The 19,148-nt window shown below is 44.7% G+C and overlaps 1 protein-coding gene across 2 annotated transcripts in view; it reads right to left on the bottom strand.

Moving 5' to 3' along the window:
- Nucleotides 1-9,719: 9,719 nt before the first annotated feature.
- The window catches only part of TMTC2 (transmembrane O-mannosyltransferase targeting cadherins 2), a 675,216-nt gene continuing 665,787 nt past the window's right edge, over nt 9,720-19,148 (bottom strand). For both annotated transcript variants that reach the window (XM_086919639.1, XM_086919642.1), the window contains exon 12: nt 9,720-12,727. In XM_086919639.1, coding sequence (XP_086775765.1) covers nt 12,548-12,727 — 180 coding nt within the window. In that variant the 3' untranslated portion in view covers nt 9,720-12,547. The remainder of the gene's footprint in view (nt 12,728-19,148) is intronic.

The raw sequence follows: 19,148 nt of genomic DNA, 5'->3' as shown, positions 1-19,148 counted from the left end.
GATGTAGGTGTTAGGAACTCTTTGAAGTGGATATCATTTACAACAGATAAATAATTCTGTCCTGACCATTTGAAAATGAAATGAGGCATCAGTGCTGGCTATTCAGAACCAGCTGTCTCTGGACCAGAATTTTGACAACTTTACAATTCAGGAATGGGCTAACCAGTTTACCCATCAAGAATACTAAACACGGGGCGTGGCCAGCGACCGACGAAAATGGCTGCAGCTTAGGGAAGCTCCGTGCTCCCTTTTACAACCCAGTTGATCCGCGCATTAATCCGGCAGCCCCGCTTGCCCCTGGCCAGAGGCTGCAGTGACGGAAACACCGGAGAACAAGACGAGCCGCACCTGGGGTGAACAGGGAGGTGCCTGGGCCGGCGGCGGTATCGGAGACCTAGAGGCCTAATAAGACGGAAGAAAAAGGGGCCTCAATTTTGGCGACAGCCCGGTACCCATCTGGCTTGTGAACGATGGACCGCGGAAGGCGGGGGCTGCTGACGATCTGTGAGCATTGTATCGCGGATCGGGCGGCCCTGCCTGTTAAGTGATATCGCCTGATAAGAGATGGCTGGTGTGGACAGCGGCGGCCGGCGTATCCTGTGTCCTGGAGCCTGGTCGGTGAGGGGGTTGAGGTGCTGAGGAAGTGAGCGGCTCGGCGCCCCGCAGCCTGCAGATTGCCAGGTAAGTGCATTTTAACAATCGGCTGTCGCGCTCGCAGTGGACCGGTGCTGGCCGGGGCGGCTTTCGAGCTCCATTCCTGTGAGGGTGCACGTGAGGCCTGGCAGACGTGTGGTGAGCCAGGACATCGATTTTGACGACATCTACTGTTCTGGAGGAGCAGCGGGGAGAGAGTGACGGCCGGGCCCTGCTCTATTGAGGCCGTGAATTACACTGTGGAGACACTTGCCAGGGGGACCCAGTGCTACTTTTGACTTTGAATAGTGACACCCTGCTGATCACTGCTGGTGCCGGGGAGATTTGGAACCTATCTGCGAGGGGTGCAGCACTCATAAATAGCACATACATATCACCAGGGACGGTGAAATACTCCATACCTAAAGGAGACTTCGGGACCAGTGTGCTGTGTATGGCCCTTTATTGCCCAGAGTGCTGGTGATGGAGAGCTTGGACGCCCAGGTCGCGCCACAGACCCCGCTGGACTGAGGACAGGAGGGCTGCTTGGGGCGCACCTAGTGTCTACAGAAGTTGATATAGGAGTGAACGTAATTTACCGACTGCAATGAGTGGCAGAAACTCGAAGGGCCCAAACTTGGCGAAACTAGACAAGTATGTCTATAATAAAACACAGACATCGCCGACGGATGCGGAAACCGCGCCATCGCAGGGCGAGACTGCGGGTGCCGAACAGGAGGTGACACTGCGTGACATTATGACGACATTGAATAAAGAGGACTCTCGCATTGAAACTCTGGCGGTGGATCGGTCTCTAATACGGGCCGACTTTGGCAAAATGTCAACGAGAATGTCTGCAGTTGAATCTGCCACAGACACATTAACAACTAACACTTCCACGCTTAAGACTCAGGTGACTCACCATCTAGCTGAAGATAAAATACTTGCGGCTAGGCTCGAGGACCAGGAGGGACGATCGCGACGGAACAACATACGTACCAGAACGAGCCGGGGGGCCAGCCCTGGACCTTTTTGTGGAGGACTTAATCACCAACCAGTTGCAGCCACGAGGTTTATCTAACTACTTCTCAGTGGAGCGTGCACATCGGGTACTTGGAGGTAGGCCGCGGCCTGGAGCGCAGCCGCGACCTATTCTGGCCCGTATTTTTAACTTTCGGGACAGAGACGTGATACTGCAAGCCGCACGCGCGGCCCCAGCATTGAAGATTGACAATGCAACCGTGACCATCTTCCCAGATTATACTGCTGCGGTAACGAAACAGCGACACTTCACGACCGGGGCATTAAATACTCTATGTTCTTTCCAGCCAAATTGAGGGTTGAGGCTGAGGGCAAGGTGTGGTTCTTCGCCACCCCGGACGAAGAGCAGGAATGGCTGGAGGGCTGGCGGAGGGCAGGAGGGCTGGCGGAGGGCTGGACGCCATGGCAGGAGTGGCGAAGATGGCAGTTGGTGCAGGGACTGAGGGCAGAGTGTGGAACGAGAATGACCTCAGGTATAGACTGTTCCTTTGTATCCTACACACTGAGTGGGCACGGATGGAGGGTGGCCCCATGTGTGGACCGCACTACGATACACGACATCCCCAAGACTTAATATGCACGAACAATTATGTTGATTTGCCAGGGTTTGGGGGTATGATCTGTTTGTCATGGCGTCACGGACTTCGGATTGCTTGACCGGTTATTGTAGTTGAGCACTGTAATTGCTGTATTTCTCTATAAAATGGCCCTGGGGCCCAGGTTCGGGGGGGCAGGGAAAGGGGGGGTGCTGCTCCTGTGTTGTGAGGGGTTGGGGGAGACCAGTTGCTATCTGTCACCCCCATTCATTGGGAATTTGGAAGGTACTTAAGCACTCTGCTCAGTTGGGGAGGTGGGTAGTTTTACATCCGTCAGGCAGGGAGGCAGTAAGGGGGGTGGAGGGGAAGGTATTGTTTCTAAGAGTTTGTTTTGGTTCACTGTTCCAGTTCTCAAGGGCACACATAATGGCACAATTGTCTGCTAGCGCAAAAGAGTTATACTGTCAGGCTGCATCACACAGCGCTACAAATGATTTTCCCAATGCATGTCTCCACAAAGCCAAAACGACACTAAACAGCAGCTGACTCAACTAGCCCCCGGGACCCCATTGTCAGTGTTAACTTGGAATGTATGGGGGCTGGGAGATAAGGTTAAAAGAGGTCTGGTGTTACAATATCTGAAACGTAATGCGCCTGCGGTAGCTCTCTTGCAGGAGACGCACTTAACGGGTTCCACCTGCAAAGCCATGGATAGGTGGGGATACAAAATGGTGGCCCATTCTGAATTCTCCTCAGGGTCCGGAGGGGTAGGCATACTGATAAAAAAAACAATTCCCGCTCGTGATACAACAGACAAGAATTGACGATCAGGGCCGCTTCGCGTCGATTACTTGCCAATGGGACGGGAAACTATTTAACTTAGTCTCAGTTTACATCCCACTGTCCCTGCATGCAACGGCACACTCAGCGCTTACTGCATTTCTGCTTGCCCTGCGGGACGCGACAATGGTGATTGGTGGCGACTTTAATGAGATTGTGGACGGTGTTGTAGATAGGCACCCCATTAGGCCGAGTGCAACGAGTGGCCACCGCCTGAAGGGATTAATAGAGGCCTTAGGACTTACAGACATATGGCGCTATAGACACCCAAACACGTCCCAATACACTTACCACTCAGGGGCCCATAATTGTCTCACACGTATTGACTACTTTCTGGAAGACATGGCTTGGCAGTTCGGGCTGGACTGTTCCCATGAGGCACAGGGTCAGACTGATTTGCATATAGCCATGTCTGAACTGGGGTGGCAGAGTGGGCTAAAGAACGGTGATGGATTAAACCCAGATCTTTTGACTGGGTGTGAGTGTTTGATTGATTCAGATGCTCCGTCCATCACCACCCCCTTTTGTACCGCTATTGGCCGCCATAAGTGTGGCAGGGTATGCTCAGATGTGAGTCCCTTGCTCACTTTGCCACTGGATTCAAGCAAGCCGGGCTGAAGACGGCTGGAATGCCAGAAACTGGTCCTCGGAAGCTTCTTTCCGGTCCAGGGAAGACATGGCTTGGCAGTTCGGGCTGGACGGTTCCCATGAGGCACAGGGTCAGACTGATTTGCATATAGCCATGTCTGAACTGGGGTGGCAGAGTGGGCTAAAGAACGGTGATGGATTAAACCCAGATCTTTTGACTGGGTGTGAGTGTTTCATTGATTCAGATGCTCCGTCCATCACCACCCCCTTTTGTACCGCTATTGGCCGCCGTAAGTGTGGCAGGGTATGCTCAGACGTGAGTCCCTTGCTCACTTGGCCACTGGATTCAAGCAAGCCGGGCTGAAGACGGCTGGAATGCCAGAAACCGGTCCTCGGAAGCTTGTTTCTGGTCCAGGGAAGACATGGCTTGGCGGTGCGTGCTGGACTGTTCCCATGAGGCACAGGGTCAGACTGATTTGCATATAGCCATGTCTGAACTGGGGTGGCAGAGTGGGCTAAAGAACGGTGGTGGATTAAACCCAGATCTTTTGACTGGGTGTGAGTGTTTGATTGAGTCAGATGCTCCGTCCATCACCACCCCCTTTTGTACCGCTATTGGCCGCCATAAGTGTGGCAGGGTATGCTCAGACATGAGTCCCTTGCTCACTTTGCCACTGGATTCAAGCAAGCCGGGCTGAAGACAGCTGGAATGCCAGAAACCGGTCCTCGGAAGCTTGTTTACGGTCCAGGGAAGACATGGCTTGGCAGTTCGGGCTGGACTGTTCCCATGAGGCACAGGGTCAGACTGATTTGCATATAGCCAAGTCTGAACTGGGGTGGCAGAGTGGGCTAAAGAACGGTGATGGATTAAACCCAGATCTTTTGACTGGGTGTGAGTGTTTGATTGATTCAGATGCTCCGTCCATCACCACCACCTTTTGTACTACTTTCTGATGTCGGCAGACGGCCTGGGTGGGTGGTCGAGGTGGACATTCCCCCTAGGGGTATATCGGATCACTCACCCATACTGCTGTCATACTCACATCAACGGACTGTTAAGCGCCGTACTTTCCCTATCCATCCCAGTTTTTTGCTCATTCCAGAGATAGTAAAGGGGCTTGTGGAAACTACTAACAAGTTCTTTCAAGAGAATGTGGGGTCAGTGGCGTCACCCAGCCTCCTATGGGAGGCCTATAAAACGGTTGTACGTGGACAAGCTATAGCATCTATTACTGGATATAAAAGGGAGAAACGGGCTACGTTGGATGATATAGAGCGAGATCTGGATACTGCAAGACTGCAGAACGGGGAACGCCCGACGCCCCTTACCACGCAGAAGGTGCGCCTTAAACAACGCAAATATGTGGCGTATCAGAAAGAATCGGTTCTTGCCGGTCTTCAAGCCACGCGCTACAGGGTGTACGAATTAGGCGACAAGGGGGGCCAAATGCTAGCCTGGTTAGATAAAGAAAAAGCATTTAGGACAATAGCACAGCTGTGTACACCTACAGGCTCTCTAGTAACAATTCCTAGTGATATAGTGGCCACCATGGCTGATCACTTTGAGCAAGTCTATGCCTCCCGCTCAACATTTACGATTGAGGAAGTGTACGGGTACATTAAAGATATTGCTATGCCGCAACTCACTCCAGAGGCGGCGCTACATTTAGAAGCCGACCTCACAATTGAGGAATTACAGCTGGCTGTTAGTTCTCTAGCATCCGGTAAAGCAGTGGGTCCGAATGGATTCCCATTCGAGTTTTATAAGCAGAATTCACAGTTGATAGCCCCCTTCCTCTTGAATATGTTTCAAGACAGCCTTCAGGCTGAGGAGCTCCCCCGTGATCAGCGACTGGCTACAATTATAACGATCCCTAAACCTGGCAAACCCCTGGCAGATTGCGGTTCATACCGCCCAATCTCTTTGATAACGCTGAGCCTAAGATACTGGTCAAATTGTTGGCACTGCAATTGACCCCCCCACCTCTCATCCCTAATAAATCCGGATCAGTTGGGGTTCATGCCCCAGCGAAGCACAGCTCTCAACCTGCGGCTGCTCCATGTGGTGTTAGCGCGGAGGTCTTACATTAAAGAGCCCGCAGTCATTCTCTCGCTCGACGCCAGTATGGCATTCGATACGGTGGAATGGCCATACTTATTTGCTGTGTTTTATTATATTTCACCGCCCCTAGAAAATCCATCCCAGAGCTCCTGAACGTGTGTGAAAAATTTGGTAGGGTGTCAGTATACACTATTAATTGGTCCAAGTCTGTCCTTTATGCGCTGGTCGGTCCGCCACCATTGCTGCCTGCGGATTGCCTGCGACGGATTACTGAAGAGGTCTTTAAATATCTGGGCATCTATGCAATGCCTGACCCCACAGAGTTCTTTGTGAAAAATCTGAAGCCACTAGTAGACCGCCTCAGACGTGATGTGGTGGTGTGGCATAATCTTCCCCTCACGCTGCTGGGCAGGGCGGCACTTTATAAAATGATGACGCTCCCGCGTTTTCTATATGTCCTTGAAAATACACCATATCAAGTTCCGCAGGCCTACTTTAAAACGATAGCGGCCAAAGTCTCCAGTTTATTATGGGGGGCCAAACCGGCACGGTTTGCTCAGGATTAACTAGTGCGCAGCTGGTATGATGGGGGGATAGCGCTTCCAAACCTACAGCTATATTATTGGGCGGCACACCTTAAGATCATCAACTACTGGCTACATACTCCTCAGGATGAGCCGGCGTACCAGGCGGACAGACAGTTCCGAGAAAGGGACGGGCTGATGACCGCACTATATAGGAAGCGTAAGCCTCCGGGACTGATAGGCCCTACAGCGCACACGATCCATATCTGGTATCAAGCGCACGCCTGCTTAAAATACAAAGACGCTCAAAAAGGTACCGCGGTTTGCGTTCCCTGCTGTTGCACTGCTGAAAGTAGGAACTGTTCCATTGTGAACCAAATTCTCCATAGTAAACCAAGTTCTCTGAAATACTCCAATTTATGAATATCGCTTTTGACCAGATTCTTAATTTTTTTATCGAATCAAAGAAACCATCACACAAATTACCCCACTGTGGGACACACAAGAGCTAGCCTGCCTCCGTACTAGTAAAGGGTTCCAAAATAGGGACAATATTGGAATTTCCGTGGTGGGTAATCTTTGGAAAAAGGGGGCAGTGGTCGAATATAACATTTGCAAGTTCAATACGGAATGGTGCAAACGGAAAAGTTTAGGTATTATCAAATAAGACACGCACTTCAGGCAGCCATAACACCGGGTGCTTCCCTACCGGAAGCCACGCCATTGGAGGATAGACTCCTGACGGAACACATGACAAATAGAGCGACGTCTTTCACCTACCGCAAGTTAATCAATAATTTACTGGACCTGATATCCAAACTGAGACAGTCCTGGGCCCAGGATGTAGGCGAATTTGACGATTTGAATGGCAGGAAGCCCTCTCATCGCCATATGAGACGGCTATGTCCTCTAGGCTCCGACTGGTCCAGTTTAAGGTATTGCATCGCACTTACAACACTAGAACAACACTCTTTATAATTGGAGCAGCCCAGCACCAATACTGTCTACGTAAATGCGGGGACGAGGGTACATTTTGTCATACGATCTGGGACTGTCCACACATAGCGGCCTACTGGGTTAAAATAATGCGCACCATCTCCCAAGCTATAGACATATCCATCCTGCCAGAACCGAGGCGCTGCCTGCTGAATGTGTGGGAATAGAATGACCTCAACCATCCACAACAAGACTGGGTTATGTTAGGTATGACAATGGCGAAGCAAAACATTGCTATGTTATGGGGGTCGGAAGTACTGCCTACACTTAAAAAATGGTGCAGGGGCCTGGACATAGCAATGCTGGCCGAAAAGGCGGCTTTTATCTATCGTGGGTCCCCTCTGAAATGGGAAAAGGTATGGGGGGCATGGAACAAGTGTGGGGACATTTGTGAACCACCTGAAATGGACACTGAGGATGTTGCCTCCTGATGAGGCGGTAAGATCAAGATAGACTGAAGAACAAAGTCATGTACGGTGTTAACTTTTCCTGTAAGTGGACATGATAATGTGTAGTGTTGTCCTATTATGTCGATGTGACTGCAGCCTGTAATGATTATGTGATGAATGTAATTTTGCCTTGATTTTCAAGATTAATAAAATTAAAAAAAGAATACTAAACACGGGTTACAAACTTTGTACATAGTTTGAAGAAACGTTGTTCAAGGCTCTCCTGCTAGGAAAAGCAGAAGAGTAATAAATCCTTAACTTGTGTCCTTGGCTTGACTTGTGTCTTTGCTACATATGTGGTTCCAGAGCCATTGAGTATCTCACAGTGCCTGATCTGGGTCGTGCCTGTCTGCTGGGAGTCACAGTGCTTTGGATATTTGTTTCCATCTGGTGGCTGCACTGCACAAATAACAGAGGAGTTAGGTGCCCTCAGTCGCAAGACAAGAGGTGTGCATGCTCCAGCCCTGACAGCAGACTGGGTAAGTAGGAGCGGTGGGGAAATATTTGCATACCACGAGGTTGTTACTCCCAAGTGGTTTGGGTTTGTAGCACTAATTTCTGAAGAAACCTGATAAACCATTTAGATACCACTGCTAGCACCACATAGTACTATACAGAGTAGCTGGACACCCCTCCAGCCCCACTGTTGGACATATACTACCTACAGAATTTGAAGAAGTGTGTAATTAGAAGCAGAGGGCTAAGGGACTCACATAGGCTCGGCAGATGAGACCAAAGAGGATCGCCTCTCATTCCAGCAGTAGGTGATCTGCCATATTTAGCATTTCCAACCATGGAGTTGGGATTTTCCCTTACAACACTCTCTACTTGACTTGTGGAAGTGGCTACAGAGGAAAACTGTGTTAAGGCAATTAGACTTTTCCTGACTGTCCTGGTGCAACTGTCATCAGATATGTGGGTACTGAAAATGTAACCAAAGCTGGGGGTATATTTTCATTACCTACATGACCAACATTCCTGATGTGCTGGGAGATTCAGATGCTCCGTCCATCACCACCCCCTTTTGTACCGCTTTTGGCCGCCATAAGTGTGGCAGAGTATGCTCAGACATGAGTCCCTTGCTCACATTGCCACTGGATTCAAGCAAGCCGGGCTGAAGACGGCTGGAATGCCAGAAACCGGTCCTCTGTTGCTTGTTTCCGGTCCAGGGAAGACATGGCTTGGCAGTTCGGGCTGGACTGTTCCCATGAGGCACAGGGTCAGTCTGATTTGCATATAGCCATGTCTGAACTGGAGTGGCAGAGTGGGCTAAAGAACGGTGATGGATTAAACCCAGATCTTTTGACTGGGTGTGAGTGTTTGATTGATTCAGAGGCTCCGTCCATCACCACCCCCTTTTGTACCGGGAGTTTTCTCCCAGCACATCAAGAACATTTTCAATGCTTTCTACACAAGACCACCACAGTTTACATGGAGTCCTGCATAAATGTGGTACTGCCAAAAAATCTGAGGAGACAACATGCCTAACTTGAGCTGACACATTTTATTGGTGCCTCTACAGCAGTTTTAGGGTTAGGATTAAGGCGTTTCACTACGGATAACACTGGTATACAGTGGTAAGCGTAAGGGACTACAGTCTCTAAATAATACATATCCTGTCACTGCTCACCTCTATATCATGCTAAAGTTCAAAGGGAAATATTTTCACCAGTTCAAATCTCTCACTTAGGTCATCCGTACTCACTGAGCAAGTAAACCTCCTCATATTTCTGAAAGGGTACTTGTTATGTGGGCATCACCATCAGGTAAGGTAAAGAAAAGCTTCAAAGATTTTTCGTTCACCTCTGGGATTCTAAATAGCAAAGGCTCTCGGGTTAAGCGCGTACACCACAGTCCAACATCAGGTCTCCTATTTGAACTGCTATAGTTTTAAACAAACCATCCCAGAGAGACTGTGTCTTTGTAATTGTTTCTCTTCCATTAATGCTGCTCATTCATTTTTTCTGAAGAAAAAAATCAGAATCTACAAAATCATGACCCTGCACAAGTGTGTGTTTTCAAAAAAATATAACACTTCATCACGGCGAAATTGTTATCAATTGTTTATTACTGAAAACAAAATGGAAAATTATCTTTTCTGGCACATAAAACAATTATTTCTACAAAAAGGAAAGTCTAAAAATTTTACAAATAGCATTTTTCTCAAAAAATAAAAATTTACTTTAGTAAACTTATTTTGTGCTCTTTTCAGCACTGTCTGAAATAATCTGCCATAATCCCTGAGCAGAGACATATTTTAACACGTTCTTGACATACTTTAAAAAAAGGTATTTAAGTCTCCTACGATAGGACAAACTGGGATTTTTTTGTCAACCTTCATTCTTTTACTGTTGAAGAAACCCAGTTATTAGTGATAACTTTAAGACCATAGTAAGCTATGAATCAATTGTTTCAATGAAAAAAATAGAAGATTGGTTGCATCAAAAGAGCAAAGAGAAGAAAAGGAGACTAGAAATAGGCACCCAGCAAATTCCAATGATTGTGCAACAGTAACAAATCTGCATGAGATATGTCAATCTTAAAAATTAAGTTTGCATTTTAGACCAGTAAATGTAGAAGAGAATGCTGAAAGGGACCACCTCCTTCCAGCTGTTGAAATACATATGTTGATGTGCAATGATTTTAAATGTGCACTTTGTGAATACGCGAATAACTCAAACCCAAGTTTCCAGATTCAATAGTGATGTACGGGATTTTTACCCTAAATATATATAATTTATTTTTAAGATTCTGAAATACATTTTCAAAACTTGGGCAAGAGTGTTACAAGAATGCTTTCTTAGCGATCACCACTGCTTATAAATAAAAACCTTAGCCCCGATGCTGGGCTGCGACCTAATAAACCATTTTCAAAAAGCAGCGGGGTGAAAACAATGCATGAAGTACCCACTGCACCTTTGGTTGGGTGGAATTTCCCAGATTTCAGTATGTGTGTTGAGACACTCCACATCTGATCTGAACTCGTCCTACTCTGATCAATCAAAACCTTGAGTTTAAGGTCGCACCATCAATCAAGGAGCCTTTTGAAACTTTCAGGTAAAAGACTGCAAAATGCTAGGTAGATGAACATGGGGAATTTACATAGGGACATAAAAGATGTTTTGAAGATGGGCGCTTTCCACTTGACATTGAGAAAGGTGAAAACTAATACTATACAGATTGTATGGTGGGAGAAACAGAAAGAACAAGGCTGTAACCCAATTTCTCAGATAGTGTCTAGAAAAAAATATAATGTGCAACTCAACCTACTTAAAATTATCAGTTGCAAAATCATTGCGTGTGAAAAGAAATGTTTCCTCAAATTTGAGAAATCAACCTTCAATAAATAAATAAATAGATTACTGTATTTTCTCCAAGGATTACACAGTAATGGAATGCTACTCCATAACTGTCTAGTTCATCCTTATAAATCTGATTCGAAAAAACTTAAGAGAAACGGAACTTCATCTACGACTGGCATGTAAGTTACTCAAAGTCTGACTTTTGATGGCAAGCTGAAGCTGGACAAAGCATTCAGTGATTGGCATAAAAGGCGGCAGGAACTAGAACTACACTGCCGATAAAAATGTGTTATGTGTATAAACTCTGGCATACGGAGTAAAAAAATAATGTAAATTTAACACCAATGTCTGTAAAGTATCCCTTATATATTACACAGTTCAGTAGGACTGCGTTTGTGCATTTGAAGCTACATGATTTTACTATTTGTTTAGTCTCGTAGAAGATAATTATATTAACATCATTGCCAATGTATTGACTCGGCCAATGATTCCGTCACTGACATTGGCCTCGACTGTAACTGACGAAAGACTTCCATGTAATACGGTAAGGACTCTACTGAATTCAGAGCAGCCAAGTGATGCCTTCGGTCATGCAGCAATCCTGACTGACTATGGCAAAGTATTATTCCCTTTTTGGCAAAACTGATTTTAGCCACATTCCCATCAGGGTGCTTCTAGTTAAAGTAAATTCACATCTAATATTTACAGCACATCTCACTAGAAGAAAATGTGTGTAAAACAGAAGTTCATAGTCAGAAAAAGCCTCTCATATCAATTAGAGTGAAAGAATGCATCTAGCTTGTGACTCTCTAACTCGATATGTTTTACACTCGAGTTTGTGGCTCTCAAACTCGATATGCTTTCGCTTTCACTTTTAAATCCAGACAAATGAGACACAAGGGGCACCTTAATCAACCTGCCTAGTGGTGATCTAGTAATGTTTGCTGAGCCTAAGGTCTATGTAAGGCATAGACAAGGAGCCAGTAAACACGATTTAGGTAACATTAGGCCAATCTTAATTCAAGGCCTATAACTATTTAGCACTTCTCTACAGACCAACCAAAATTAGTAAACAGCTAAAATGGAAGTCAAACAAAACATACCTCTACGTGAAATCTATTAAACTGAAAAACAAATTATTGGATTTAGAGAAATAGGGTAGCACTTGGATAAACTATGCACACATTGCATGCATTTGGCCAAGCATATGCTTGAAGTGAAGGTCTCGGTTACTTTCAGGTGAACTATATACTTTGTTCGCTCGCTCTGTTTCACAGGCAGTGCATTTCCAATGATTGCAATGAGGCCATAAATGAATATTGTGTGGCTGAGCCCCAACAAGAAGACCAAAGTGCATAAAATGCACCACTTTGTTGTGGCCATTGCTAACACTTGTAAATCCTTCATAAGATTCTCAAATACTAACTACCTCTCCTTTTTGGCAAAACTACAGCACCAGAAGCAGAATTATCTCCTAGCAGCAGTGGAGATCCGCAGATCTGTGCAGTTAGATTCAGTCTCATCTCGGAAAACTCAATTTTCCACAAACTACAATCTCCTTCTTTTGTTCTTCGTGTCACGTTTTGGAAGTTTTTAACCCTTGCTTTTCCATGATATTCCAAAGCTTGCGAAGATTTGATTGAGTGATGATATCGTCAGGTTTGAAGTGAAGAGCCCGAAGGTAGTTGGCTTCAGCCTCTACGAGTTTACCATTGAGGTGAAGAATGGCTCCAAGGTTCATCAAGGCTGCCGGGTACTAGAAAATAAAAAGTAATAGTAAATATTAAAATCTTCTTATGCTGTATAAAAACATTCTTTCAATATTTTTCGTGCTTGTGGGATCAAATATGGGAGAAAATGAACATCTGTGCACCAGTGACAAGGAGAATGAGAACATGTTGGCAAATGGAGCTGTACGGTGCTCATTTTAGAGAATTTAAAAATATTTCTGCACTGAGAAAATTCAGGGCACACAAACAAATAAATTATACCAGCAAACAATTACAAAAAACATGAGATAAACACTGGAGAGTAAAGGCAGATTTGGTTTGCCATATAACACAAAACAGAATGTTCACATTGTGCTCTAAGCTCTCGTGAGCATTCCATAGTAACACATTATCAGCAATGGGGATCATCAACGTTTAGGATTGCAACTGGCTATTGTGAAACAGCAAAGCAGGTGGTTCAACGGTTTCTAATGCAACATGCAACCTAAAAGACTTCTCTAAAAACCTTTTATTCAAAGATTCATCTTGGGTTCAGATTTATAGCTTGAAGAGAAAACATTCGAGATCACTCTCAAATTCTACATGAAAACTATCATTAAGCTGGGCCAAGTAATAGGGACACTGAAAATGGAAGTGGACTGCATGCCCTTTACATGAGATTCCACAATCTGGACAAATGCAGTAAAGCGACAGGTTCGCCCACCTTGTTTGAAAAGGATCAAGCCTCACTCCATTATGACATCATCACGATGGCACTGGACAGGTCTTACATCCAAGGGAAAGCACAACACTACCTGTGAGAAGCACTCTCAACTGAAGGGCGAAGGAAAATCTTGTTGTGGCTCAAAGGCCTTAGTATTTTGGATTTTAACTCAACAGGGGCACGAAAGGACGGGGAAGTGTCCTGCCGGTTATGCAATTAGCACAAAGAATCTTGTCTCCACCTATTATGCGGTTGCCCCACTTTGGCCAATGAACGCCATAGGCTGCTATGCCTGATATTTAGTCTCAAGGACAATGTCCTGTAAGGAGGCCTTGGATTGGTGTTTTACAGCAACTAACACCTGCCTCCTTGCAAGAGCGTGAAAATGTATACATCTAATCAGAATTGCACTTGATGCCCAGCTACTGCCCTCACAAATTAGGGCGGGCGGCAATCATGAACAAAAGATCTTGCCAGTGCCCCTGCAGGCCAAGCATGAAACCAAAACAATGGACAATGACAATAACAACCCTACAACCAAGGAGGCGGCAGCAGCAGGGCCCAGCAGTGGGAATAAATAGAACAACCATAATGGGTAGTCGCATTAGCACAACCGTAAACATTGCAAGACATCTGACTTTAAGGTCCCAATTGTGCAACAAAAACGCACCGCTATGCGTGAAGACAAAGATGGGATTACCAACGAAAGTGGCATCAGTATGTCTTGTGTTTTAGACAATTAGGGGATGGGAGGACGCAAGGGTTCACAGGTTTTGTCTAACACTCGAGCAAGGACAACAAAATAAATAAATATATCTCTTGCTCGACACTTTTAATGGATTTTAAGGAAACGTCACTGTGACAAAAAAGCAATACTTTCCCAGTTGGCAAAGAAGGGATTTACCAATAACTGGGGTACTAGGAAGTTGGGTGTGCTTTAAGTTTTAAGGGATGGGTGGGTTTAAGGGAGGAGGGAGCTGTGGTAAAGGAGTGAAGATTATGTGCTTTTTAAACTGTAAAGATTCTAAATAATTGTACGGTTAATGAACTTACTTACGTAGTTTATTATGCCCCAAATGTGGTCATAATGTGTACTTTGTTGGGGCACAACTGTCCCACACTTAGGCTCAAAACATCATTATTTTGTTGGCTTCAAATGTGCCGAATTTAGCTGCACAATGTTTAACTCTGTTGTTCAAACATCCAGCTATTGCCCACCATTGCTTACTGGGCTCCAGTGGGTCTTACATTGCCTTCTCGTGCGTGCCCGTTGACGCCAGATAAGAAGTATAGCACCCTGAACTGATATATGTGTATCTTAGAGACGAGAACAGCTGGCAGGGATCTGAACTGATGTACATTACAAGACATGCCGTCAACCATCCTTCTTACATGTTATTCAAGGGCACGATGCATTTTTGGGAGGAGGTTGTGAACTGAAGATCCCAGGGCAATGAGAACAATATTTTGCCCCGTTGGACACCTTTATAGTTAATGAACAGGAAAGTCGTCAGCAGCCACAAATCCAAATAAGGCTTCCGGACCACAGTTTTTTCCGTTTATAAGATCTAAAAATGGTCAACCAAACCATCAATGTGTACAGCACGGCGGGTCCACGCTAGAATATGATAAAGCATCCTGGGGCAATCAGCTTTTTACATAGGAGATGGTCATATATTTAGCTGAACATGGATCGTCAGTGTTCCAAAGAATAGTTTGCACTGCCAGGCACATACCAAAGGATGGAGCAAAGGTGCCAACCACTGGCCTGAAGCAAGGACTTAATCCGATGGCGGATCAAAAAGAAAACCAATATAAATGTTCATCATTAGCAAAATTAAAAGTGTCATCCAAACATAACTAGTCCATCTCTTTTAAAGTATCCAACAAAAGGCTACTAACTGCAAAGCTTACTTGGTAAATTTGCTTTCATAATGCGGTGGTAAAAGCTGTCTTCACCAAGCACTGCTTTCCTTACCACTAAGGGAATGAAATAGCGCCAGCCAAGTGTTTGGTGGGACTGCTCTTGGTGTTGCCTTCCACACACAAAATCTTTGGTTACTCAGGCCTTCATCACGAGTCATATCCTGGGGATCGTTATTTATAGGGTACGATAAATGTCAGCAATTATGAGTTTCCTCATAACGATGAGGAAGGCGTGAATTCTGAGGTGCTCTTTGCACCAAAATCTGCTTGCATCATAAATTACCAGCCATGTTTCCCCTGGTGAATGTCGACACGATTCACCTGCCGAAAGTGACCTGGGGAAAGCAGTTCAATCTGCACTGCTCTCAAGTTCGAGTCACTGCACAGATCAGTAATTCACAGGTGAACTCACAATAAACACCTTAAGCAACAGATCCCGATGCAAACAAGTACCTACAAAGTCGTCTCATATCCTGTACCTAACAGTTTGAGTCCAATGACAGACATCACTCCAATGATTTTGGTATGAATGGAGGTGAAGCACAATTAAAGAAAATTTTTTAAATAGAAGCTGCAAATGAGTCTCTGTTCACGAGCATTCATTCTTGGTCAGGTGAATGTGTGTCGGAAACCATGACTCGTCTAGCAGGCACAGGACCGAAGATGAGTCAATGAGTCACTGAAATGTAGGGCAGGGTTAACTGTAGATGAGACAATTCCACTTTATTCTCTCTCCAGAAGGGGGCAAACACTTACACTGCCAGAGCTTGCCAAATACGTTGATAAAGCTCTTAAAAGCAAGACACTCAGCGCTCGGTCAAAACATTCTGTTTTCTTTAGCATTCTGCTCTCTTGGCATTTATACTTGGTAATCATCGATTACTATGATCAAATAGTCTATAGAATAAATTATGTTTTGTTTCTTAATTTAATCACATTTCATCACTGAGAACTACAAAGGAATATGCTCACAGGCCATTTTCAAATTGTGCATCTTTTACATTTTTATCCAAATACACATCAATGATCCAAGTGGTGGATGATGCAACACGGTCTCCTCATCCGACTCAATCAAAATGTAGCATTTTACATGAATGGCCAGAAAGACCCGCTCAAAACCCAAACCTCACAAATGGGATTCAAGGACATCGTCTTCAGTGGCTAACCCCCTACCTGACTAACATATTCCAGTTTATCCAAAAGGAGAAGTATACATGATGGTGTATCCCTGTGGCCAGTGGTGTACCACAAGGCACCATTACGTCACCTATCATCAACCTCTACACCACAGTGCTAAAAACTACACCGGGCCAACAGTAATGCAAAGATCCACCAACGCATGAACAACACATAGCTCTACAGACAAGGTGATATGGCAGTGAAACTGATGATGAAAGGGCTGCCTCACTGCCTGGATATCGAAAGCCACCCCAAAACTATACCCCTAGAAAATAGTTTGCCCTAACAACCAATGACTCATGTAAAGGAACAGCGGCTTCAGCTTCAAAACGCACAGTGCTAAAAGATTCCTTCTGCCTGACACCTACTCCCACTTCTCAGCAGTCGAGGTCGAACACAACTTCAGAGCAGTCATTCGAGCACAGGTCCTAACACTACCTGGAAGGATGCAAGGTCCTGCTCAAAAGCAACTCCAAGATAGACGTGGCACCTTTGAAAACCACCTCCCATGCGACAGTGCAAGTGATCAAGGGACTTAGAAAGATCAATGGGATCACAATGACTCCATTGTTTGCCTCTGTCCAGCTGCAAAAACACTATAGACACTATGTGACAAATGGACCGTAGACCTGTATTATGAACTTGCAAATCTCTCACTTTCCAGCTTATGTTTTGCCCACGCTTCCGTCTGGCTCGCACAGGTGGTAGGGCTTTTGCCGTAGCCACCTCCAGATTGTGGAACTCACTTCCAGTAGAACTCAGATTCCTTTCATCTGAGTCTGTGTTCCGCAGGAAACGTAAAACCTGGCTCTTCTCTCTGATCTAGCCTGACGGAATTCTCTGACTGACCCTCTCTGACTTCACATGTTTTCAGCGCCGGGACACCCCCGTTGGGGGTAGCTGTTCGCGCTTTACAAATGGCTAAATAAAAATAAATAATAAATACATCTCTTGTACAGGACAATGTTTCTTTGCAACTTGGGTTACGCTTGATGTGCACACATACATAAATATATTTGTATAAAGTTTGCCCTTGGAACCTACATGTAGGACTGACTTTTCTAATGTTAGTCACAACTGCAACACCATGTTATGGTTAGAATTTACTTGCAAAAATGTTCGCTACCTCGTCTTCCCAGGGGAAGAATGTAAGCTAGAATCATCGGTTCTATTTCAAGAGGAAGATGAGTCTCAAACAAACTTTATGATGTTGCTTTCAGCAATACAGCTTTCAGCATATACTGAATAGTCATCTATCTTTATTCATACGTATGTAGATCAGTGTAACACTCACAACACTGCACTCTGAAGACTCTCTCAGTCATATGCATAGATCATAAGCATGGGAAAAGGCCTGATGCCAACACACAAATAGAACACAGACAACGACTGGCATCACTGCCATAGTTGAAATGGTATAGTTGGAAGGCTATTTCTTCTAATAATAATAGCATAACAAATACTTTCTAGTGAAATACATTTTCACCATAGACATACAATCAAATGAGCAGAATGTATGTCACTCATTGCTTTGAAAATAGAGTCCATGAGTTGCCATCTCTCCAAAATCTGTATTCCGAATATGTTCAAGTTGTAATAATATTTCATTTGGATTTCTTCATTAAAACATCATATGAAAGTACACCTCAGTGTTTGATAATTCACCACACATTACAAAGTAACAATTGTCAAAATGCATATTTCAAATAAAACCAATAGAAAAATCAACTAAAACAAGCATTCACAGAAATTTCTAGATGTACGAATACCAAAATGTCTTTCTTTGCGTGGCTGTAGAAGCATTCATCCAAAACTTGTTAAAGGTGTCCAAAGGTATTTTACTTCAGAAATAAAGATACAGTTGTAGAAAGCAGGGCAGCCAACAATATTTGTGGTTGACATCCGCAGTAGGGTCTTAAGGGTTGGCGTCCTTCATACGTTAATCAAGTTTTGGGCCTTTCCCATTAATATTCTAAATGTGTCCTTAATAATGAATCTTCACAATTTACCATTAGTATTGGAAAGTGTGTAGTTATGAAATTACAACATCAATAAGAACAGACGCAATGGCAGATGGCATTCGAAGAAATGTGGGCCGAGAACAATCCTGCAACACATCGGGGGTATGTATGGTTTTAAAATTAGACTTCTCAACAGCTTGTGGGACAGGGGTGCATCAATGCTTAGAAATTAGGACGGCTATGTGGTACTGGAATCCACACTTCTACTTTGATCACCCCTCTTCCCAAATCAGAAGTACATTTTGTTTTGTATGGAGAAATCATGTAGACAATCTATAATAAGAATCACCCATGTTGGTACCAAATGATATTGGTTCAGGTGTTATATCTTAAAGGATATTTGTTTACCATTTATCCGTCCACAATTTAATATCTGAATGGGAGATGAGTAAGCACAAGATAAATGATGTTCTGTGTTCAATGTGACCATTAAGGATCTCATATGTAAATGATTTGACAAGGTTATAAATCATGGAAATGTAGCAGTCATTCACTTTCCAATGTGGGCATAATGCACAGATCCCATTTACCTACATAAAAAGATTTTTTATGCTAGCAACATTGCATTTCTCAGAGACTATGTATCAAGCAAATTCGCATTTGCAAACGCCGAATTTC

The sequence above is a fragment of the Lissotriton vulgaris genome, chromosome 1_1, assembly GCF_964263255.1.
Source record: "Lissotriton vulgaris chromosome 1_1, aLisVul1.2, whole genome shotgun sequence".
NCBI classification, from domain to species: Eukaryota; Metazoa; Chordata; class Amphibia; order Caudata; family Salamandridae; genus Lissotriton; species Lissotriton vulgaris.
Note: the sequence above shows the minus strand (reverse complement) of the source record. Positions and strands in the feature narration are given on the sequence as shown.